Below are 24526 nucleotides of genomic sequence, written 5' to 3'. Positions count from 1 at the left end.
ATCGTTTTCTCGATCCAAAAATCGATAAAAAAATTTTTAGGACGCGAAACACATAAAAATTGAAAGAACAGCTGTTCGTGGCGTCATTTTTTCGATCCAAAACTCGATGAAAAAATCTTCTGATCGTTTTCTCGATGCAAAACTCGCCAAAAAAAAATTTGTAAAACCACGAAACAGTAGATATTCGTCTGAAAAATCGAAAGAACAGCTGTTCGCGTGGTTTTCTCGATCCAAGTCACGCGCCATTTAACTAGCAGACCCCTTCGAGCATACAGTTACGAGCCCAGATGATGATGCACGCACGATCGCGATAATTATCGACCGAGGCGGCCTCTTAACGAGCCTCTCTCTCTCTTCTCGACCACAAACACGATCAAACAATACACGTTCTGTCATTCTCTAATTGCCAACCGCGTGAGAATCGTACGAATCGAGCGTCTTCCACTGAAATAATCAGCTTCGAGGCTAATTAGACGAAAAAAGGCCTGCTTTAATTAACACCTTCAGCCATAGAAAAAGAAGAACATAGACGAGCGACCAGCAATATTTTTCTATTTTTTTTTCATCGATAATTCGTTGGATTCATGCAAAATATTTTTTCTGATGCTGAAGAAATGATTTCTGGTTGGTCGTTTTTTTTCAGACGTCGCAATGGGCTGCGTGAATGATTAATTCTGTCGTTAATTACGTAACACGCTCTTTTCTGCTCGCGATAAGACGCTGAGGAACTTAATAGTCGATTTGTAAGGCTTTTCAGTTGAGTTGAGAGCAGATTTTGGTTTGCTCAGATGCAAAGTTTGTGAGAAATTGTGAGTGTTTTAACTTGTGTTGATTTAATTGTGATGTGAAGTTTTTTTTGGTATTTTTTAAAGAATTTTATGTGTAGAATTGCAATTTTGCTTTGAGATATTTTTATTTCTTTAATTTGTTTATTTTCGACATTTTGGAAGATATTTGAGTCATTCCAGGCTTGCAGAATTTTTTTTAAGTATTCTATGAGTGTTCTTTGATGTCTTTGAGATTCAAAATTGCCGCCAGAATGAGAATTTTATGGTCATTTTAATCGAAAATGATTTTAAGTCAAACGTACTTGAACATACCAAAATGATAATTTTTATTTTTATAAAAAAAACACTTCTTTTGCACTAAATTTTGGATCAATTTTTGCAGAGTTATTTATTAGTTCATATCAAAGCATAAAAGCATTATTTTATAACTAAATTAATTGCATAATATTTATTTTATTCAATTATTGGTACTGATTGTCTCTCTCTCTTTTTTTTCTAATAATTCTGGAGAGAATTGTTTTGAAGTAAAAGTAAAAAATTTAGTATGCAATTGAAGATTAATATTTTGTTTATGGTATAAAAAAGTTTTGGTGGTTTATTGCAAGAAATAAATGAGTTATGATTTTTTAAAGTTGTATCTTTCAGGGTATTATCCAGTCAGCTGTATTTAAATGACCAAAGCTCAAAGAGTTGAATAATTACGATTTGTTAAAAATCATATTTGCTTGCTCAGGAAAATTGTTCAATAAGAACGTTCTTTAATTTACCAATAAACATTTACGATTCGTTAATAAAAATCATTTACTTCCTTAGAAGAATTCACAAATGAATATTTTTTAACTTCCACTATTTTTATAATTAATTCTCTGCAATTTGGTAAAAATCGTTCTAAAAAACCTTTTTTAATCCACACAACGTGATTGTGCAATGTTTCTAATTTATCATTAAAAACGATCTACTTCCTCAAAAAAAAAAAAAAATTCTCAAGTGAAAAAAGCGATCAAGTTCCAGCAAAAAGAGAATTCACAAATGAATATTCACATACAATATTGCGATTGTGTAACGTGTAACGTTTCTAATTCATCATTAAAAAACGCTCTGCTTCTTCCAAAAAAAAAAAAAATTCTGCGATCCAAAGCCGTATTAATTCATCTCGAACGACCTCCCCAAAAGCAATAAACCACAAACCACCTCGAGGAGTCGCACCAAAGTGCACGATACACGTCGTACGCGTCGACTTGGCACGATTTGGCATCGACAGAGGCCTAACTCGCGTATCACATGTCACTGAATCCACTCACAGTGCTCGCGAGGCGCTCGACGCAGCTGGCGAACGCACGCGGAAGCGGAGGAGCGCGTTTGGAGAACGCTCGTTGCGCGCCGCGCGACGACAGTCGATGAACTGAGGAGCGCGCGCGTTCCTCTTCGACTCGCCGCGCGGATTTCCGATCGCGCACTCCGTTCCTCGCCGCTGGCACCAGCGATATCTGGGTCGAGCCTTTCCATCGACGTCTACCTGACTCTGTTCCGCCTGGCGATGGCCATTCGATACACGGTTTCGTTTCGTTTCCAGGCGAATCGACGAGGGAACTACTCTGACTCTGGATGGATTCTCGCTCGATGGGACGTTTCGACAGTAGGGAATAATTATGATTCGTGATGGCCATGGTTTTAGCTTGTTTTTGGTTCTTAATTGTGGAAATCGAGGGAGAAGGAATTTTTTTTTGTAAGATCAGACACCAGATTGTTTTGTGCTTTGAAGAATGTGTTCTTCTCTTTTTTTTTTTTTTGGTAGTCTTCAGAATGTTTTTAGCGCTTTTCAGAATTTTTTTGTTGCTCCTCAGAATTTTTTTTAATAGAAAGAATTGTTGAAGGTCCATTTTTTTGCTTGCTCTGTTCTTTAAAAAATATTTATGTAAATAATAATGTTCTTTTCCAGACTCTTTTTTTGTGGTACTTTTCAGAATTTTTCAGAATTTACGTTTCGACAGAAGGGAATAATTATGATTCGTGATGGCCCTGGTTTTAGTTTGGAGTTGTTTTTGGTTGTTAATTGTGGAAATTGAGGGAGAAGGAATTTTTTTTGTAAGATCAGACACCAGATTGTTTTGTACTTTGAAGAATGTGTTCTTCTCTTTTCTTTTTCTGGTAGTCTTCAGAATGTTTTTAGTGCTTTTCAGAATTTTTTTGTTGCCCTTCAGAATTTTTTTGGTACTCTTCAGAATTTGTTTTTAATTAAAAGACTATTGTTAGTGGTTCCATTTTTTTGCTCTGTTCTTTACAAAATATTTGTGTAAATAATAATGTTCTTATTTAGGATTTTTGTTTGTAATTTCTCAATCGAAAAGCTATGGTCAGTGGTTAAATTTTTTTGGTTCCTCTGTCCCTTACAATTTTAAATAATTTTTAGTCTTTTTTTGTGGTACTCTGTCCCTTACAATTTTAAATAATTTTTAGACTTCTTTTTGTAGTGTTCTTTAGAATTTTTTTTTAATCGCAAGGGAATTGTTGAAAGTTCAACTTTTTTTTTAAGTTCGAAGATGAAGTTTCGTGCAAGAAGATGGAACGCCTCGAAGTGTGTCTGATCCCCACTATCGATTCCCACATGCATTCATTCGAGAGCATCGCGGTGCCGTCGACCTGTTTCGTGTCCGCCTTCCGGCCAGCCTCTCTCCATTTTTCAGTTTTCATTCCGTCAGTCGATCGAAATGCGCATAATGAACCGAGGAAAAACGCTTTCTCCACGAAACACCAGCTCGATCACTGATAAAGTGCTCTTCTTTTTTTTATAAATAAATTGGGACACCGTGTTGGTCGAATTAAATTTGTTTCTTAATAAAAACACAATCATTAACATTAATAATTTGTGAATAAAAAAATATGAAGAAGAACTACAAAGAAGAAGAAAAATTCCAAACTATTAAGTTAAAAAGAAAAAAATTATTCTAAATTGTAAAAGAGAGTAGAAAATAAATAATTTGTTCAAGTTATTAATAAAAAAAATATGAAGACTACAAAGAAGAAGAGAACCTTCAAATTAAATTAAAAAAAAAATTATTCCAAATTCTGAGAGGGAATAAAAAATATATGCAATTTTTTTCAAGTTGTTCAGATGTAAGAAATATTAAAAAAAAAATTTTTTTTCTGGGTTTTGAGTCCGTTCGATAATTAAAGAGAGAAAGTAAAGCAAGAAAATAACGATGGCGAGTTTTTGGGGCCAATAATGGGCCTCGATCTCTTGGCCCCTCTTTGAAAATGGAGCCAAGCGTAAATCGTTGGTTTCCGTTAACGACAGGTGCGGCTGATGTTACACGAACACACGTGAATCACGTCTCTTTTGTGCAGCTTCTTTTCATGACCAGTTCCCAGCAGGAATTTCAATTCATATCCCCACAAAAGAATTTTTTAAAAGAACAGTCTATCAAAACTTAACAACTTTAAATTAAATAGAAAAATTTTTATGTTCATTTTAATGTCAATAAGTAAATTTATTTATTTTTTTATTTAGTGTCTGGTTGAGTTAAAAACTTTTTAAGAAGCAGTAAGTCTATTAAAAATCATCAACTAAATTAAATAAAAATATTTTTCACGTTGATTTTAATGTTAAATAAATTTTTTTTTTTTTTTAATTTGGTGTCAAATAGAGTCAGTTTAACAAAAAACGGCGCACGTATGGCAAAACGATCTTGGTTATGAAATTACACACTGTGCAAGGCGAAGTTTCTCGTGGCTTCCCTCACTTTTGATGAAACAGCGGCTGCTCGAGTGGCTTCCATTTTGAGGAAGCTCGATCCAATTTCCGTTCGACTCATCGCGAAACGTTTTCAACGCTTTCTCGCCTGCCGTTCTTCCTGTTCGCAATTTTCTAACGACTCGCGATTCTACCGTGTGTGCGTGTGTTTTTTCTTTTTTTTTTTGCTTCGCGAGGAGAACGCAATCGAGGCGAAATCGGTTTCCTTGTACGACGCGTCCATCGTGACCGGAAAGACCAGTCGACTCTCTTGGAAAACTCGAGGGGCACACATTTTCCATTTCTAACGGCCAATCAGGCGATGTTTTTCTCGATTTGCACGTATTTGGTCAAATAAATGTGTTTCCAGTATTTTTGCCAAGATTTTTTTTTTTTTTGGTCGACCTTTAAATTCGTGCTTCTATTGTAAATATTAAATTCAACATTCTGTAAATTAGATTCATTTTTTTGCAAAGCACATTTATCGTTTTGAGAATTAGATTCATCCTTTTGAAAATTTTTTACTTGCGTTATTTCAAAAAAATTTGTTAATCAAAGTACGAATTAATTTTGAATTAATATCTGCATTCAAAATTCTTGAAAAACTCAAAAAATACTTAAGCAGAAGTAAAACCATGAATTTAACTCCCAAAAGTACGAATTTGCCTAGCAAAAGAACAATCTGCATTGCAAGTCTGCATTACAAATTCTTGAAAAACTCGAAAACCATTTAATCAAAATTAAAAGCACAAATTTAACTTCCAAAAGTACGATTTAGCTTAGAAAACACCCAAATTAAAAGCACCAAACACAATAAAACACAATATCTCTCGACTAGTGCTCGCAGCACCCTCTTAGGGTGCTCCAATGGGTGCCCCAGTGGGTGCTCCACGCAACGCGACACAGCAATGCGTTCTCGAAGGACACAATCGATAGAATTTAGGCCAGAAAACGCCTGCAGCGAAGGATCGTTGCCAGAACCATTAGCAATTCAAACAACTTCCGGTTCTCCAGTAAACACGAGTTGCTTGAACCCTGAATCGCTCGAGAGAAGAAGCCAAGCCTCAGCTGGCGAATGCGTGCGTATCCGGCGAGCTGCCAGCCGACCAACGATGTGCATCGAGCTCGCAATTATGCCAGAAAAAAAAAGGGGAATTCAAATTTTCGTTCTCTCGAATATCCAGCGCCTTAATTGACGACCACTTCGACTGCTAACGACTCGACATCTTTCACAAATGCGAAGAAATTCGACGTTTTTAGGTTTCCAGGCGAAGATTCTGACCTTCTGATTGGCCAACATCAAGTTTAAAGTTGGCAAATAAAAAAGAAAATAAATTAGATAAAATTGTCTTGCAATTTTCTGAAGTAAATGTCGAGCAAAGTAGCAAAGAATTGGCAATGGAATTAAAAAAAAAAATAATTCAGAGAGTTGCTCGATTAAAAGCACAGCTTTCCTCTCTCGAATCGTTTGACCCTAACCGGTTCGATCTTGCCTTTCCTCGTCGAGTAATTACTCTGGTCGACAGTCGATATTTTTTCTCACAGCACGGAGAAACCTCAGAAACGGAGAGATTGGATTTCTCGCAACGAGTGCACCTGTTCTGACTAATAAACGCAATTTTAAAAGCACAATTGCCCCAAGAATCCACCAAATCTCTTCTCTACCACCAGAAAACCTTCATTCAAACATAAAATCGCATCCCAAATCCTCCACAAAACCACAAAAACAACCATCAAACCATTCCATTCCATTCAAACACCATTAAAGAACATTTTTCATCGAAATCGACTCGATATCTGCACGAAATGCACGAATTTAGACACTTTAAAACATACATTTTCCATATGTTACGTTATAACGCAGCTACGAAGAGAGAATGAGGAATGAGGTTATTTGAAGTACCTGAGAAGATAGAGGATTTAACGGAGATGACGCCAGTTTTTGTTTCGTCTCGATATCTCTATCCGTTGCTGAGATATGGCGGTTCAAAGTTTGAATGGCGAGCGAGGTGGTGGGGGTGGTCGTGAATGAACTCGATCAGCTGTTTTACCGGAAGTGCGTACGCGCGAATAGTAAAATTCTGTCTGGCGCGTGTCTGGCCAGGTCACGTGACCGTCCATTGATATGGGTCAATGCGCGCGAGTGCGAGTGAGAGGTCCGAGTCGTGCGACAAGGACAGAGATGGTAATCGATTAAAAATTACCCCTCCGTTCACACGATGATATCTCAGGAACCGGAAGTCGTATCGAGATCATTCGCGAGTCATTTTCAAGAGGAAGGTTCGCAGCTTCTAATGAGCCCAACATTGGTAAATAATTATTTTTATTCTTGGAGATATGACGATTTGAAGTTTTTTTAATTTTAATACGGGTCGATCGGTGGTTTTATATGGGGTAATCAATTGGTGCGAGAGAGAGGTCCGAGGAGGAAAAATTACCCTTCTCTTTAGACGATGATATCTGCGGAACCGGAAGTCGCATCAAGATGATTCGGAAGTCGTTTTAAAGAGGAAGGTTTGCAGCTTCTAACGAGTCCAACATTGGTAAATAATTATTTTTATTTTCGAAGATATTGCGGTTTGAAGTTTTTATAATTTTAATGCGGGTTAGATAGGGAAATTAATGGGTGTGAGTGAGAGGTCCGAGTCGTAGTAACCGAGTAAAGATTACTTTCTTTTTTAAACGATATCTTTGGAACCGGAAGTCGTATCCAGATGATCCTAGACTCATTTTCAAGAAGAAGGTTCTCAGCTTTTAATGAGTTAAATATTGTTAAATTATTATTTTTATTTTCAAAGATGTGGCCCTTTGAATTTTCTAATTTCAATACGGGTCAATCAGGTTTGAACAACGATATCTCCAGAACCGGAAGTCGTATCGATTTGATCCAGAACTGATTCTCAAAAGGAAGGTTCTCAGCTTCTAACGAGTCCAATATTGTTAAAGAATTATTTTTATTTTTGGAGATATGGGGCTTTGAATTTTTATATAATCTCAATACAGGTCAATCAGGTTTAAACGACGATATCTCTGAAACCGGAAGTCGTATCCAGATGATCCAAAACACATTTTGGAGAGGAAGATTCCACCTTCTAATGAGCCAAGTTTGATCTGCTAATACCATTTCTTTCCGAAGATAAATCGCCTCGAATGTTTCCAATAGCACCTTAAAACTCTCAAATAAATCTATCCTCTTCATATTTTCCTTTTACATTTGCAAAGCGCTAATATTTGCACAAGTGTAGCCGACCAACAGCTCATTAAATCCATCTTGGCATCAACGAACACGATAGAACGTCTGTTGGTCGCATATTTATGCAAAACGAGGCACAGCTCGTAAGAAACGAGAACGCGATCGAATTAACCGCGGATTCCTCGCCTCGAGCAACCGTCTGGCCAATAAAGTCTCGAAATTACGACACAAGTGGAACGATGAACATGGAATCACAGTGAAAGTTTTCCGGTAAACGCGCTGCACCGCAGGCCATTCGAAAGGCGCAAAACCGGTAGCGAATCGCTGCCACTTTTGTCACGAACGAAGGTGACGACATCGCGCGACGCTGCGCACGATCGTCTGACCGGAAGTGGTTGGTGTCTTCGACTCCTACAACAGCGAATACCAACTGCCTCCTCCTCGATAATCGCCAATCAGACGATCGAGCCTTTTAAATTGGAATTTTACACGTAACTCAGAAAAAATGTCGTTTATGTTCCATTTTTGAATTTGAATTTCGTGTTTTCGATTTTTTTGGGGCAGATGGAAGCACTGTGCATGCTTTGAGAGCGGAAATGTGATTATTGGAGAGATTTCGAGCTTGGAATGGAATTTAAATTGAATTTTGCACGTAATTTAGAAAAAATGTCACTTGTGTTCGATTTTTGAATTTGATTTTGGTGTTTTCGATTTTTTTCGAGCAGATGGAAGCACTGTGCATGATCTACAAGCGGAAGTGTGATTATTGGAGAGGTTTCGAGGTTGGAATTAATATTTTTCTTGATGTTGTGTGTTTGAGAATGGTCAACGAGGACCATTTGTTACGTGCAACAGCTGTTAAGCAGACAGGATGACTTCATAATTGACCAGTGATTTATCATCTTGCGATGACACGCGTTAGAAATCGCGTAACCCCGTTTCCTATTTATTATTTATTAATTTACGCGTGGCTTGTATGAAAATTGGAAAATCCTCGACTGAGTGGCGTTGCTTATTTTTTTTCTTTTCTCTTAAAATTTATAAGTGAAATCTGTTGAAAATAATTAATTTTTTTTTCAAATTAAATAGAATAAAGAATTCGAAAAAGATTAAAAAAAATATTTTGATGAACTTTTGAGATAACATAAATTAAAAAATCATTTAAAATAATTAAGAAGTGTATTCACAGGATGCATAATTATTAATTAATAAAATGAAACGTTTTCTCTTCGCCAGAACAGTCTTTAATTAACTCTACAACGGATGAATGGAGCTAATTCAGCTGAAACCTCTAAAATAATTGGCTCATTGATTAATTCTTGAATCGAACGCGAGCTCAGAATGGCGCAGAGCCAGAGCCCCGTTTCCACTGCTAATTAAAACCAGATTGAATCGCGTTTTGATCCATTGAAATAATATTAACCCACATCCGTCGAAAGAAACGCTGAAGAAACGCGCGCAGCCAGTAAAACGATGAAATAAAACCGTAATTACTGGAGATTTGGGTCACTCGTCGCTATTTGCTTCCATTAAAATTGCATTCCTGACGCGAGACGCGTTCCTCGAGCTCTCTTGCGGGGATCGATCGAGAAATCGCGAAATTGCTCGATCACGATCCACACAGAACGCTTTAAATTACTTTGCAGCGTTCGAGAAGCTTCAAAATCGAATTTTCTGGCTTTTGGAACGTTCAAGGAGCTTCAAAATCGAACTTTCTGGCTTTTGGAACGTTCAAGAAGTTTTGAAATCGAATTTTCCCGCCTTTGTCACGTTCGAAAAGCTTCAAAATCGAATTTTCCTGCCTTTGCCATGTTCGAAAAGCTTAAAAATCGAATTTTCCGCCTTTGCCACGTTCGAGAAGCTTCAAAATCGAATTTTGCCGCCTTTTCTACACTCGAGAAGCTTCAAAATCGAATTTTCCCTACTTTGCCACGTTCGAGAAGCTTCAAAATCGAATTTTCCCTACTTTGTCACGTTCGAGAAGCTTCAAAATCGAATTTTCCTGGCTTTGTCACGTTCGAGAAGCTTCAAAATCGAATTTCCCCGCCTTTACCACGTTCGAGAAGCTTCAAAATTGAGTTTTCCCGCCTTTGCTCCGTTGGAGAAGCTTCAAAATCGAATTTCCCCGCCTTTACCACGTTCGAGAAGCTTCAGAATTGAGTTTTCCCGCCTTTGCCCTGTTGGAGAAGCTTCAAAATCGAATTTCCTCGCCTTTACCACGTTCGAGAAGCTTCAAAGACGAATTTTCCCCCCTTTTCCACGTTCGAAAAGCTTCAGAATCGAATTTTCCCGTCTTTTTCATCATTCGAGAGCTTCAAAATCGAAGTTTTCCGTCATTTTCATCGATTTACAGTTCGCAAAATTGGTTGGAATTGCTCAGATGGAAATAAAAATGGCGCTCACCAGTCTGATGTAAGTTCCGATCATCTCCGTCAGCTGTGGCGCTCGGTTCGTGTGCAATGGCAGCCGCACACCGGAAGCGATCTGCATCACGCAGACACCAACGCGTGGAGAACTGACTGAGACGATGTCTTCCAATGGTAATGTTTCCAGGATGACCAGATCGCCGTTTGGAGTGCGTTTTATCAGTCGAAGTCCGTGGTGGGACACTGCTACGTGCTGGGTTTCTGGATGCTGAGGACCGATCTGAGGGCAAACATGGAGGATTCTTTGAAAAATTCGAAGAATTGCAATTCCTAAAACAAGAAATAGCAAAAAAGAATTCCAACTTCCACCAAACTCCAAATTCACCACAACACCCTCCATATCAAATCAAAAACCCCAAAAACCATACCTCGAAACCCAAAACCCAAGATCAAAGCCTCCAAAAAACCCCAAAACCCTGCCCAAATCACACCCAAAACCTCTCCAACCCCACTCTTCTCCAATCCAAAACAGAACCCAAAAGAATCAAACACCCACCGACACAGGAAAAATCCTGGCAAAGTACAGAGGCCACTGCTTGGCCATATCCACGACATTCTTCTTAATGGTGATCTTATGTTGCGTACTCTGGAGGTTATCCAAGGTAATCCCATAATTATCCAACATTTTGAGCATATTCTGTCTATCCTCCTTGGTAATCCTAATACTGGACGTGGCTAGGACATCATAAGCCACTTGGCAGAAGACCAAATGCAGTGCCAGAGGGCTGTTAAGAGTCTCATTGGGTGCGAACACTTCCTTCTTGACCCTGAGGGTCCACGTGACTCTATTGTAAGTGAAATGAGCAGTGGAAGTCTGCGGATACAGCTTTGTATTGACCACTTCCTGGACCTTCTCGATCTCAGGCTTCTCAGCAGGAGGCAGCACAGGTCGCAGGAATTCAGGCCACTCCTCGATCTCAATCCTCTCCATTTTGTCAGTGCGATGAGTGGAAGCAACGCTGGACCTTCTGTCGACGTCCAATTTCTTGAAACTCTGACGAGCAGCAGCGAAAGACTCCCTCGTGTTTGGCATCAAACCAAAATCCCTGGGCGAGGGCATGCCAAAGCTGTCCCTGGACTTTGGTGAGACGTCCCTGGCCATGCCAAAAGGGTCCCTCTTGGACGAGGAGTTCTCGAAGATGTCGCGAACGTACTTTGGATCGAAGATGTCCGAGCTGAAGTCGCGACGAGAGTCGAAATCTGAGCTTCTGTCTCTTGCAGAGCTTGCCATGTCTGTGCTGTCTTTGCTGTAGAAGTCTTTGGGCTTTTGCTCAGGACGAGGCTTGTCGAAGTCGCCACGGTACTCGTGGCTCTCGCGAAGGTGCTGCTGGGACGCGAATATATCTCTGCTTTGGCTGAACATGTCGCGTTGGGTCTTCGAGAAGTGCTCGAAGGACTCTGAGTCTGGTGAATTGCGAAAAGAGTCGCGAGATTTGGGTTCTACTGGCGCTGGTGGTGATCTTGGCTGAGGTACGCTTGATTGGCTGCAAGAATACAGTTGTTTAGTGTCTAATCTCTTGTGAAAATGCTGTTTTGTTGAGCAATAATGGTCATAATGGTTGTACCTGTTGCTGTACATGCTTCCACCTCTAGGACTAGGTGGTTGAGGAGGTGTAACAGGCAGTGGAGGTGGCACAGGCCTCTCCATCCTCTCTATTTGAGTCCTGACCACTTGTGCTTGGGTCATCAGGTCTGTGGTGCCCTTGGAAGTGACGCTTTGGGTGTCGTCTGCTGTTGAAGCATAGTCATCCCATCGTCCACCTGTTTTAGAGACCACAATTAGCCTCTGAACCTATAAAACACCAATTTTTGCAATGAAATACCTAATTGCTGCTCCAAAAGCAGCTTTCTGTTGTCCTCCAAGCGTTTCACTTTGCCATCCTCGCGTGGCAGAGCAGGTTTTTCAGTGGTTTTCGTGGATCTGACGCTGTGGTTCGCTGTTACCTTCTCTAGTCTCTGTCTCATCTCTGAACTGAGCTTAAGTTTGCCTATACTGCCTGGTGATGGCCTCTGTGCACCCACTTCTAGGCCAGATCTAGCAGAACAAGTGAGTTAGGACAGGTAAGATGGAGTTGGAAGTTGTTTTAGGTAGTTTTAGGTGGTTTACTTTGATTTCTTCTTCTTCTTTTCGCCTTCTTCTTTGTAGCCATTCTCGTGTTTGGTGACTGGTGCTGGTGCTAGAGTCACTGCTGTGCTGTCTTCTGTGCCAACGATGTTTTCTATCTCGAATTCCTCCCATTCGACGCCACCCTCTGTGCTTGGTTCACCTTCTCCTTGGTTGTACTCTTGGTACTGAGGTGTGATCTTGCGTTGCTGTTGCTGTTGGCGTAGCTTGAACTCTATGAAGCTGTCCTGGCTTTGACTTTCGTTCATGTCACTCGGTGGAGGCCATCTGAAGCAAGATAAACCAGTTAGATGAACTTTTGATGAGGGTTTTCACTCTATTGGGCTTAAAAAATATTATTTTGCAGGTTTTGAAAGTGTCCAAGTGCTTAACTACTATATCAGGAAGTGCTACATACTCAGTGACCAACATTTAACCCACTTCACCTCAAAAAGGCTGAGAATTCTAACTTTGCTGACAACTTTGCCTTCACTCAAGCAATTAAAATTAAGGTAAAATCATGTAAATGGTATATTCACCTCCATTTGCCAATGCGAACAGTCTTGGCTCTCCCATAGGGATCAAGAAAGGGCCTCGACTCAGATGGATCGTGGGACTCCAAAGGCGGTGGCATAGGTGGCGGTGGAGGCACACCCTTATTATTACTCGAGCTGGACAAATTGCTGTCCACACTGCTCTTGCGGTTCTTCAGCTCGCTCAACACGTTCGTAAAGTTGCTCTGCACATTACTCTTATTAGAACCAGCTCTCTTCTGGTCTGTGGGCCCAGAAGTCTTCTTATCCCCCATCTTTCTCTCAACGCTGACCTTCCTCACAGCATATTCCACACTGGTCTTCCTCACAATCTCGCAGTTCTTTCGTGGTGGACTTTGGGATCGATGAATCTGAGCCTTCACCGTCAATTCCTGACGCTGATTGTTCGAAGACTGAGCTGGCGTTCCTTGCTTCTCCGTTGACCACAGTTCTCCATCCTCTGGCTCTCTGAAGGACACCTAAATTCCAATTGCAACTGCTGTATTCCCCTCCAATTCACCAATTTCGAGTATCTACTATGTTACAACTCTCTACAGACTTTATACTAGCTTCTAGATCTTATTTGTGCTGCTGTGCACAGTGCTGTGAACCATTGCAGACCAAAAACTGCTCTATTGGGATTTACACTTTAGCCTTCAACTGCTGCAATTCTCGATATTAGCTCTCGAAACTTCGTATGTGTCTCTTTAAAGGGTCCATCAATGAGACCTTGCTTTCGTTCACACCACTGTGCCACTAGTTTTTTGAAAAAACCCTCCCACAACCAGTTAATGCTCTCTGACAGATGTTACAGTAACGTTTAGACACATTGCTAGTGAATTTGAGTCGTTAGATGAAATCAGTACCTTCGAGTAGCGTCCAATGGAATCATTGGGCCCAATTTGGGCACCGTTTTGAGGGGCTGGGGGGACAAGATTCATACTGGAGGGGCCTGCGGACAACGCCGTGCCCTGGAAACACATACCCACGCCGCGATGCGGCTCAGAAGCCCAGAATCGTCCAAAATACCGGCTCGTGTTAGTACCAGTTACGTGATTCGTGAACGAGAACACGCTGTGATCACATTTAAACATGCATTCGCCACGAATTTCGCGGGATTCGAGCGCGTTTTACGTTTTTACAGCGTCCAGGATGACTCTCGAGACGCGATTCGTGGCTCGAGCGCCAAAAATGGCTGACAGTTACGTGACAAAACGATCGAAACGACGAGCAGACAAAGTTTAGAGCACAAAGACTCGAATTTCGCGGTTCAAGTACGGTTTTTAGGCTCGTCGTCGCTATTTTGAAGCTCTGTCGAGTTATGTTCGTCGTACGCGCGTAATAAATGGCCGCTGGCTTCGCGACGAGACGATGAAACGTGATGAATATGTTGTTTAGAGAGAACGAGGACTTGGGTAGGCCTTTGAGCTTGAGTGGAGTCCTTTGGACACTCTGAGTGGCTTCTAACGCCATTTATTGCATACTCTGATTGCGTTTCTAACATTGGTTTGAGTTTTATGGTCGTAGAAATGAAACTATTGCTGAAATCCCTCAAATAACACTGCCAACTGCTTCTTTACTACTCCAAGTAGTGCTGTTCAAAATTTGGAACTCAGAGTCCATGAAAATTGACACACTTTGCCCAAAAACATGATCAGCAAGATGAACTGCAACTAAATTCGAGGTAATTTCGCCAACAACCAACATAAAAGTGTCTCAATTGATCCAAACAAAGAACCGTTCAAGCTCAATGGCCTAAAACTCAACCAATCATCGCTGAATAACATTCTCACCGGTTGCTGCGACGAATTCTGAGGGCTCTGCACCAGCAGCTGTTGCAGAGCTTGATTCTGCGCCAGCAACTGCTGTTGTATCTGAATATTCTGGGCCATTGCGCTCTGCAGGAACGCTCTTTGCAGATTCTGCTGATACGCCATCATGTCGTTGCTCTGACTAGGCGGTGAATTAGGATACTGAGGCAAACTGAGTCCCTGCATGCTGTAAATGGGTATTGGCATGAACCCAGGGCCCATATTCAAGCTTGTGCTCTGTGCTGGAGGCACTTGCTGAGTATTAAACATTGGCATCATCATTGGAGGCGACATCATGCCCTGTGTCATCCCTCCAAAGTTGAAACTCGCGTTCGGATTGGGTATATCCATGTTTCCACCCCCTTTGATCTTCTCTGACAGTTCTCGAGCTGTTATCGTCTCGTTCTCAGTGCTCTTCATCATAGTCTCGATGAAACTCTCCACAGTGTCGAGTTTCAGCTCTTCTTCGCGTCCTCCAAGCACCACCACGCCATTTTGGTACCTGCTGTCCTTGGTGCCCTTAATAGAAGCTGCCAAGCTTCTGGCGTCAGAGAGTTCGTCGAGATTGCCATCCAGAACTGGCATAAACAGCTCGTCCAAGAATTGATCGACGTCTGACGCCTGACTTGGCACTCGAACTCGTCTGACATGCGATGCCAATGATGGAGCCTCGCTTGTGTCTGACATGGCAGAGGATTTCACGCCATATTCGCTCTTTTCGATGTAGGCACGACTTGATTGACTGCCTGGAAGCGCTCTTTTGCCTTTAAATTGGAAGATTCGTTAGAATTTTGCAATTGAAGGGTTCAGAAGGTTCAGAGAGACTCACCAGAGTATTGAGACTTGATAAACCTTGTCTGCGACCTGATGTAGCTGCCTTTGTCGTCCTCAGACCTTCCAGTCTGGCTCACTGACTGAATATCAGGGTACTCGAAGTCGATTGTCAGGTCTTCCTCTTCGATATTGGGCTCTGTTCTGATCCTGCTGTACTTCCTCTCCTGAGCAATCTCGTTTCTCGTCATGTACTCGACGTTGCTGACAGCAGGGGTCTCGCCAATCCTCTCGAGGCTGTGGTAACGCTCGTTCAGCTTGGACGAGGACAAACCAAGGTTCGCCAGCTTCACTGGAGGCGTCACCACTTCAGGTTGCAGCAGATTGTCCAAGCTGCGACTGCGTTGCTTCTCCTTCTCGAAGTACCTGTCGTTCAGAGCCGATTTCCTCGACAAACCAGTCTCCATCGTGCTCTCCAAGATCGCCTCGTGGGACTGCTTTCTGACCTGCTGCGTCAGTTTCCTTGATTAACCAAAGAACTCTTGCTTTAACGACTGTAGACGTTGGTTTACTCACTGATGGCTTCGTGACTGGTGGCTGTGGAGGTGGAACAGCTGGTCTCCTTGGCGATTGGATCTCTGCTTCCACTGGTTTGTCCATCACTTTGGCCACTGGCTTCCTCTCGAGTGGTTGGAAGGTTTTTAGGACTGGTGGCTCTATTTCCTGCTCTAGTTCTCGAATTATCTGCGCATGCTGAAGGAATTTTGCGTTAAAAGCTCATCCAGAAGTGCTGTGTACTCTATGACCAACGATAATGACGAAAACAAGGCGAGAATACGTTTATCCAGCCCAGTTACTGCCCAAAACTAGCTAATGACAAGCATTAGGGCCTGCAATTAACGAACTACTCACTTCTCGTTTCTTGATTGGAGGAAAACTGTTCTTCCTCTGCTCCAGGAACATGTGCTTGGCAGCAGGGAACGCTGGCGCCAGTTCCATCTCAGAAATCAAGTCCAGAACATAATCAAACCCATTTGTCTCAGTCACGATTGCATCAGGACCATCCAATTGGTTCCACAGAGTAATAGTCCATCCAGAATTGTCCACGCCATGATTGTGGACAGCCAGGTTAGCCAATTCCTCGCAAGTCGTCCAAGAATCCACAGCACAAGTGACAGTTTCCCCTAAAAACGCTCCATTTCTAAAGCAATTCCTTGATTACTGCATTAAAAACCTACCATCGTAGAAGCCAACGCTCAGAGCCATGTTGACACGGTTTCTATTGGCTCTCCACTCCAAAACACACGGTGGATAATTCCTAGGAACGTGGTGGACCACTTGCTGGTTGTTGTTCGTTACTCTGAAGATGGTTCTCTCGCCCTGAAGAAGCTTTCTCTGGCAGTAAGCCTTGTATCCATCGTACGCGTGGTCAGAGACGTATTTGAGAAGGTACTTGAAGAGGGTGGAACTGGGTTGAAATGCTGAGAGGCAGTTGGACAGCAACAGCCAGCCTCTTTCTTTATTCGCATCGTTTTCGTTCTTCCACGTTTGGTTGGCTAATTGGCACAGAATCTCGTCTCTGAGCTTCTCATTGACGATTCCCTTGTTTACAATATAGTCACCCAGTGCCTGCTCCCTTTTGCCACTCAAATTGTTCTCGTTCATGAACCGCAGGATCATCTTGAAGATCATCAACGAGTCTGTGTAGTCCTGGTCCCTGGCTTTGGCCAGGAATGGCGTCTTTATTGGCTCCCTCTTCATGCCAAAGATGTGGCTTTTGAAGTAGATGTTGGTGAACTTCGAGAATTGGTGCTGGTCGATGTCGTTTGGCAGGTTGTAGCTGTGGTGCATTGGTATTACTTGCCCTACGACCTTTAGCAGGTTTCTTTCTGTGTGTGTGGGCTGCCAATCTGTCGACAGAAGCATTGGAGGCAGAGTTACACTTGGAATTCGATTTTTTGACTCTAGTGGCTAAAGAAACTTCATTTTGCAAGGTTTGAAGGCTTCTAGATTGGTAATTACAGCTCTAGAGACTGCTGCACATTGAACAGGCAGTGACTATGGCATTAAAATGGTTTTACAACAAAAGCAATAAGGGATTAAGCACAGAAACAGTGTTGACAAGCAGTTCCAAGCATTTACCATCAAGTTTGCTGTAAATAAAGGCGAGTTCAGCATAGTTACAGCTCTAGAGACTGCTACACGTTAGTAGCCAATGACTATGGCACAAAAAATGGTTTTACAGCAAAAGCAATAAGGGATAAAGCACAGTTACAGTGCTGACAAGCAGTTTTCAAGCATTTACCATCGAGTTTGCTGTAAATAAAGGCGAGTTCAGCAGGGATTTCCAAATGGTTGACCCCAGCAACAGCTCTGGAGGTCCTCTCCTGCTCCTCTCTCTGCTGCTTCGCCTTGGCCCTCTCCTTGCTCGCACGTTCGATCTCTGCCCTCTTCGCCATCTCCTCTTTCAACACTGCGAACCTCTCGCGCTGCTTTTTGCCTCTGTACATCTTCTGAGCCATCAAAACGCCCCTCTTCAACGCGTGGAACTTCTTTCTTTCACGATAGCCACGATAGACAGCCTGGATCAGCACTGTGCTGCGAGAGATGTTGAGGAACCGCCTTCTGGCGAGGAATCCTCTGGTGTATCTGCGTCCAATTAAGGAAAAATCGTTAAAGATCATCAAAAACCTTTAGTTGGACACTTGGTGGACACTTGGTGCCTCACCTCTGAACTGTGATGGCAGCTCTTTCCAAAATCAGTGCTCTGTTGTACTCCAAAGTCCTCTCTAATGATTCTCTGAGGAACACCCTGGTCAGACCAAGTTGGTATTGCGATTGAGCCTCCTTTGGAGCTGCTTTGTCCAAAATTATGCGAGCTAATTCCTTGTTGGGCGCTCCTCTGGGCAGATGTGTCGATACCAGGTATCTGTACCTGTCCACGAAGTGCCCAAACAAAAGGCGCACTGGGTAGCCTGTCTTTCGAATGCGAATGGTTTCGAGCATTCCTGTGTAGCGTAATTGCTCGAGCACACAAGGCATGTCGAATTTCATTGGTGCTTTCTCTGTGTTTGGCTTTATGCATCGTACGAACCATGGATTGCATCTGAAATTGCAAATGGAATTGGTGCTTATTGCTCTGGCATTTTCGAGCAAAACCACAGAAATTTAAATACTTTGGAAGCTTCAAACTGTCATGAACTTTGCCACCAAAGTTTGCAACTAAAATAATCAGTAGAATTTGCGTTTAACACAGGCAACACTCACTGAGACATGGAATCAAGTAGCAACTGCAGACTGTCGTGAAATCTGGCAGACACAGTTGGAGTCCTTGGCTTCATAGTTACAAATCTTCCATTGGGCTTGTTCATCGTCTTGTTGGCTTCGTGGGTTGTCCTCACGTGCTGAAACATCTTGCTGACCATCTGCAAGCAAACCAACAACAATCAGCAAACCCAATAGCAGCATTTGCACTCACAATCTTACAAAAACTCACAGATATTTTGCTGCTTATCAGCAATTCCACCACATCAGGTCTCAAAGTGTCCCTGTTCTTATCCAAAAACCCTTCAACGTTGTACCAAACCTGCCCAGCATAGTGTTTGATCGCAAACTCAGCAGAATTCATCCTTGGCCTCGAATACAGCTCGCTCAAAGCATGATTGTAGTGGCACTTCTCCAGAAACGAAAGATCCGTGGCTTTTGGAAAATTACTCTCGTCATCGAGAAGATGAAGAATCCCAACTGGCTTCTTGGCGATCAGATGAATCACTGGCAGGTTGTCCTGCAGGCAAAAACAGACTTTTTGCAGGACAAACCAAAGGCAGAGCACCAAAACGACTGATCACTTACGGTGTAATTAATCGTGGTCCAGTCGATCTTCTCTTTAGCGTATTCTTGTTGCTCCAACTTGAATATGTGCTTGTTGAAGTAGAAATGCAGGTTCTCGTTGGCATAGTTGATGCACAATTGCTCGAGGCTGTTCTCAGCGAAGTTCTCGAATCCGAATATGTCGAGGATAGAAATGGCTGCTGTCTGTTTGGTGCCTTTGTAGACGATGTGGTTGACGCGTGCCACCAGCCAGGAGAACAGGGAGTTGTACAGTGCCTTTGCGAACGCGTCTCTGGCGTCCAGTGCTTGGTCAATGTTCAGTGCAGTGAAGACTTTCTCGTTTCTCGCCTCCTGCGAGCAGACAATTGCATTAGTTGATGAAAATCTGCTGTTTTTGAGTTCCTTACGTTGAAAAGTTCAAGTTACATTCAAATTAATCGATGGAAATCAGCTGTTTCTAAGAGTTTGCAGCACAGAGCAGGCAAGAGCAGCTCGTTAGTGGCAAAAATCAGCTGTTTTTGGGTTTTTTAAGCAGAACAGTCGAATTTTCGAGTTACTTAAGTTGAAAATTAGGTGTGCTAGGCTAGTTAAGGCAGGTATTTTCGAGATTTCACGTACAGTGGTCTTAGTGGTGAGTGCTCTGATGATGCCGTCAGAGTTGACCTGCAGAAGATGAGCAGCCCAGCGGATCTCAGCGTCAGAACCGACTTCCACGCCTTCTTGGCCGTGTCTCATCTGTTTTCGATGAAAATAGACATTGCCAAGGTGCAAAACACTCGCAAGGATCTTGAATATCGTGTCCTGCTCCTCTGACGTGAAACCCAAGACTTGCATGGCGGACAGCAGCGCTTTGAAGTCCTGTGTGTCGCTTTTTCCATCGATCTCGCAGTTGCCACCCTAAACAATTCATTTTTAATTAACATTATGCGTTCATTTGGCAGTTGCCAGCCTCATCAATTGACTTTTAATTAATTTGATGAGTTTATCTTGCAGTTTCCACCCTAAACAGTTGATTTTTAATTACTTTGACGCGTTTTAGAGGACTCTAATTTAAGGAATATGAAAATTCTTAATAAAAGTTGGTTTTTGGAGTTGTATTTTTTTATATTTAGGGTGGAGTTGAGGTAATTGAGTGGTTCTAAGTACCTGGTTCAGATAAAAGTATTTGTCTGGTGTCAGAAGGCCATATTTGTCTCTGAGTTGTTGGTCCAGGCCTGCCAAAAGCTCGTAGAAGACGTGGTAATTTCGTTCTTCTGAGGCTTGGGTTACTATTCTGCTTTTTTCCAGCAGGTATTGAGTTATTCTTCCTCCTACGATCACTCCACTGGAAATTATTGGTCGATTAAGTGCTTTTGTTGGGGAAGTTGTGATTGTGATTACTTTGAAAGTTGACGCTTTGAGAGTTTGCGACTCCAAAGCACACGTTTTGAAAGCTGATGCTTCTAACCAGCACAGAATCTTCTCTGTTCTTTACTTACTCTCTAAAGAAAACCTCCAAGTATTTGCCAAATCTGCTGCTGTTGTCGTTCCTTGGCGTCTTCGCATTGCCAAAGCTTTCGAGCAATGGCGTTGCCTCGAGAATTTGTTCTGTGACAAGGTTATTTGGGGCTCGATTCACTGCTGCGAGATATTGCATCACCAGTTTGGTCGATTCCGTTTTTCCTGAACCAGATTCACCGGATATGACCACCACCTGATTCGCGCTGGCGTTGTTCGCTGCTGTCACTTGGCTGTACGCTGAGGAACCCACCGCGAACAGGTGACTGCAATTCGAATTTTTAGAGCAATTAGTGATGGAATTATTGGTGATTAAATTATAGAGGAATAGTAGAAAGATTGGAGATGCATTTGGTTTGGAAGTTTGCGATGGAGAAGGTTGTGCTTTGAAAATTGACGCGTTGGAAGTTTGTGATTTGGAAGCACATGGTTTGGAAGATCGCAATGAGGTTGCTTATGCTTTGAAACTTTGCAATTCCAAAGCACACGCATTCAAAGTTGATGCTTTGAAACTTTGCAATTCCAAAGCACACGCTTTGAAACTTTGCGGTTCCAAAGCACACGCTTTTAAAGTTTGTGACTCCAAAGCATACGCTTTAAAGCTTTGAGATTCCAAAGCAGACGCTTTGAAAGCTCATGTCTTGAAAGTTTGCGCCTCCAAAGCACACGTTTTGAAAGCTGACGGTTTGAAAGTTTGCCATTCCAAAGCATACGCTTTAGAGCTTTGAAATTCCAAAGCACACGCTTTCAAAGATCATGCTTTCGAAGTTGGCGCTTTGTAACCTTGCGATTCCAAAGCACATGGAACAATTGAAGATATTTTGGTACTCACGGAGGCAGTGTACCAAGTATTCGACCCTCGTACAGCTTCACCTGGTCCAGGCCATAAATGTCGAACATTTTGTAGGGGTTCACTGCGACCAGGATGCTCCCAGTGTAAGTCTGTTAATTAAAAATATTTATTGCATTATTTGAGCAAAGAAACTGTTTGTTATCTGAGTTATTTGAGGAAATTCTGAAGCCCTTGAGTATTTGAGAACTTCTGATTGATGCTATTCAAAATTGGCAATAAATTAGATCTTTGGCCAGTGATTTATAGAGACAGTTTAAGCTTGGTCTGGTAACTCCAGAAGACAATGCTAGTCATTTTTAATTAATAACTTTCAATATTTATTTTGTTAGAAATAAATGAAATTTGTTTGAGAAAATTAAAAAAAAAAAAAATGTTCTTTGGTATTTATAAAAATTTGGAGGGCTTACGTATATCAATTCCTTGTCGTATCGAATCTTCAGGTTCCATAATAGGGAGGCTTCGTTCAAGTCTCTGAAATTTTAACCAATTTTTGAGAATATATAATTTTAATATTAAGAATCAAATTTTAATTTCTTAATTTTAGAACTCACGTTAATTGAATCATGTCTTCCACTCCATTTTGTCCAAGATCCTGCCTTGGTTTCACTCCACTCAGGTTGGTCAGGGTGAAGATTTGGGGCTGTAATGTTCCCAAACACAAGTCAAACTTCAATTTAAACAATTGAGTTAAAAAAATTAAAATAAACTACATTTCTCCAGCAAAAATTGTCCTCAAAATTTTCAATGTAACTCATTCAATTCTAACAATATTATTCATAAATAAAAAAGCAACACAGAACCGAGCAACCTTGATTATTTAAAAAATGGTCTTCCTCGACTTGGAAAAGCAAAAAATTGTTAAAAGATTGCTTAATAAAAATTTTGATTTTCCTTTAGATTAAATATAAAAATAGAAAAAAAAATTTGAGAAGCAATAATAATTCTTTTAAAGCTTATTTAATAAGAATTTAATTTTTTCTCGACTTTCAAGCCAAACATCTCGCTCTCTGACAATTAAAAAAATGAAAAGAAAGAACGTTAAGAAATCTCGATGGACATTAAAAGCTCCCAGCATCGTCTGCCACTTAGAACCAGCTTTTTCTCTCAGATCTCTCGACAGAAAAGGAAGATCGACGCGAATTCACGCAAGACGCGAAAGCTGCTCGCGTGAGACGCAACCGGATGTGGCAATGCTCCTCTGAGCCCGCCAGTCGCGCTGCTGTGATGTCAAATACATTCTCAACAAATAGACTAGCGTCACACCTTACTGTTGATACTTTATTCCCAAGAAATATTGCCAATCAATAAGACTAGAGTCATCACCTTACTGGCATTAGGAGTTGTCACCTTACTGACACTAAGAGTCATCTTGTTGACACTTTATTCGCAACAAATATTAAAGCACACGGTTTGAAAGTTGACGCCTTGAAACTTTGCGATTTCAAAGCGCATGCTTTGAAATTTGATGCTTCGAAAGTTTGCGATTCCAATGCAAATGCTTTGAAAGTTTGCGAATCCAAAGCACACGCTTTGAAAGTTTGCGACTCTAAAGCACACGCGTTTAAAGTTGATGCTCTGAAAGTTCTCAATTCCAAGACATATGCTTTGAAGCTTTGTGATTCCAAAGCACACGCTTTGAAAGTTGACGCCTTGAAACTTTGCGATTTCAAAGCACATGCTTTGAAATTTGATGCTTCGAAAGTTTGCGATTCCAAAGCACATGCTTTGAAACTTTGCGAATCCAAAGCACACGCTTTGAAAGTTTGCGACTCTAAAGCACACGCGTTTAAAGTTGATGCTCTGAAAGTTCTCAATTCCAAGACATATGCTTTGAAACTTTGCGATTCCAAAGCACACGCTTTGAAAACTTGCAGTGGAAAGCTCGTGCTTCGAATGTTCGCGGCTCCAAAGCACACACTTTCAAAGTTGACGCTTTGGAACTTTGCCATTCCAAGGCACATGCTTTCAAACAAGCACTTTATTCTCAACAAATATTCTCAATCAACAAAATTAGAGTAAACACCTTACTGACACTAAGAGTCATGCTGTTGATACTTTATTCCCAACAAATAAGATTGTGAAGAGACCTGTGAATTGTCCAGGCTTCAGTCTTAATTAACATATAATATATATAAAAAATCTTAATATTGTGCTAAACTTCATATTTCAAGCATTAAATAAAGAAACGAGCTAGCAATTATTGCTCATTAAGAGTCGTCGCGACATTACACTTTGTATTTCAAATATTAAATGAAGAGTCGAGTGAACAATTGCTCATTAAGAGTCGTCGCGACATTACACTTTGTATTTCAAGCATTAAATGAAAAGTCGATCGAGTAATTGCTCATTAAGAGTCGTCGCGAAATTACACTTTGTATTTGAAATGTTAGATGAAGAGTCGAGCGAGCATTCTTTTTTTAAATCAGCTTACAGCATTTTACGCGGCGCTGGCATCGCGCAGACGCGTTACGATTACTATGCCACGGTTCGAGGAACCAAAGGAAGCAACGTTCTGCTGACATGGTCTACGTAGTAAACAGAAATCGATCCCGTTACTGGTTTTTAACTCGACTCTCGAATCTGACGTCTGCACGCGAGCTTCGCGGAAGCGTGTTCGAGGCTTTTTCAGTGATTTGCGAGACCAATTTGGGTTCTATTTGAAGTTCAGAGACCAATTTTCTTGTTCCATTTGAAGTTCAGAGAGTTCAATTTGGGTTCTATTTGAAGCTCAGAGATTTTTATAATTTTTATTCATCATTAATCTAAAATGACAAATAATAGCTCTAATTTATAAGTTCAGCTGCAAATATAGAGCAAATATTCAGCAAAATATAAGCAAGAACTTAATTTTCCAAGACCAAAAACACAGCCCTTCAATTTCTTCATTTCTTCTCCTGTAAAACCCAATTTTTCCTCATAATTGCTCTAAAAAATGCCAAATAACAAGCTCAGCTCAAAAACCAAAATTGAAATCGCCAAAAGAACTCTG

The 24526-nt window shown here is 41.3% G+C and overlaps 1 protein-coding gene across 1 annotated transcript in view; it reads right to left on the bottom strand.

Moving 5' to 3' along the window:
- Positions 1-24526, bottom strand: part of LOC143431832 (unconventional myosin-XV-like) — a 40387-nt gene that overhangs the window by 12822 nt on the left and 3039 nt on the right. The window contains exons 3-25 of the mRNA XM_076908786.1: positions 22089-22177; positions 21945-22008; positions 21517-21626; positions 20666-20950; positions 20334-20511; positions 19806-20084; positions 19209-19538; positions 18853-19140; positions 18624-18781; positions 18085-18462; positions 17662-18005; positions 16595-17266; positions 16269-16540; positions 15933-16109; positions 15415-15862; positions 14568-15349; positions 13641-13745; positions 12781-13253; positions 12245-12529; positions 11961-12172; positions 11703-11898; positions 10634-11621; positions 10115-10357 (exon numbers count right to left, since the gene is read on the bottom strand). Of these exons, the coding sequence (XP_076764901.1) occupies positions 10115-10357; positions 10634-11621; positions 11703-11898; positions 11961-12172; positions 12245-12529; positions 12781-13253; positions 13641-13745; positions 14568-15349; positions 15415-15862; positions 15933-16109; positions 16269-16540; positions 16595-17266; positions 17662-18005; positions 18085-18462; positions 18624-18781; positions 18853-19140; positions 19209-19538; positions 19806-20084; positions 20334-20511; positions 20666-20950; positions 21517-21626; positions 21945-22008; positions 22089-22177 (7356 nt within the window). The remainder of the gene's footprint in view (positions 1-10114; positions 10358-10633; positions 11622-11702; positions 11899-11960; positions 12173-12244; positions 12530-12780; positions 13254-13640; positions 13746-14567; positions 15350-15414; positions 15863-15932; positions 16110-16268; positions 16541-16594; positions 17267-17661; positions 18006-18084; positions 18463-18623; positions 18782-18852; positions 19141-19208; positions 19539-19805; positions 20085-20333; positions 20512-20665; positions 20951-21516; positions 21627-21944; positions 22009-22088; positions 22178-24526) is intronic.

The sequence above is a fragment of the Xylocopa sonorina genome, unplaced genomic scaffold, assembly GCF_050948175.1.
Source record: "Xylocopa sonorina isolate GNS202 unplaced genomic scaffold, iyXylSono1_principal scaffold0014, whole genome shotgun sequence".
NCBI lineage: Eukaryota > Metazoa > Arthropoda > Insecta > Hymenoptera > Apidae > Xylocopa > Xylocopa sonorina.
The sequence above is the reverse complement of the archived record's forward strand: the minus strand, read 5'-3'. Positions and strand labels throughout refer to the sequence as shown.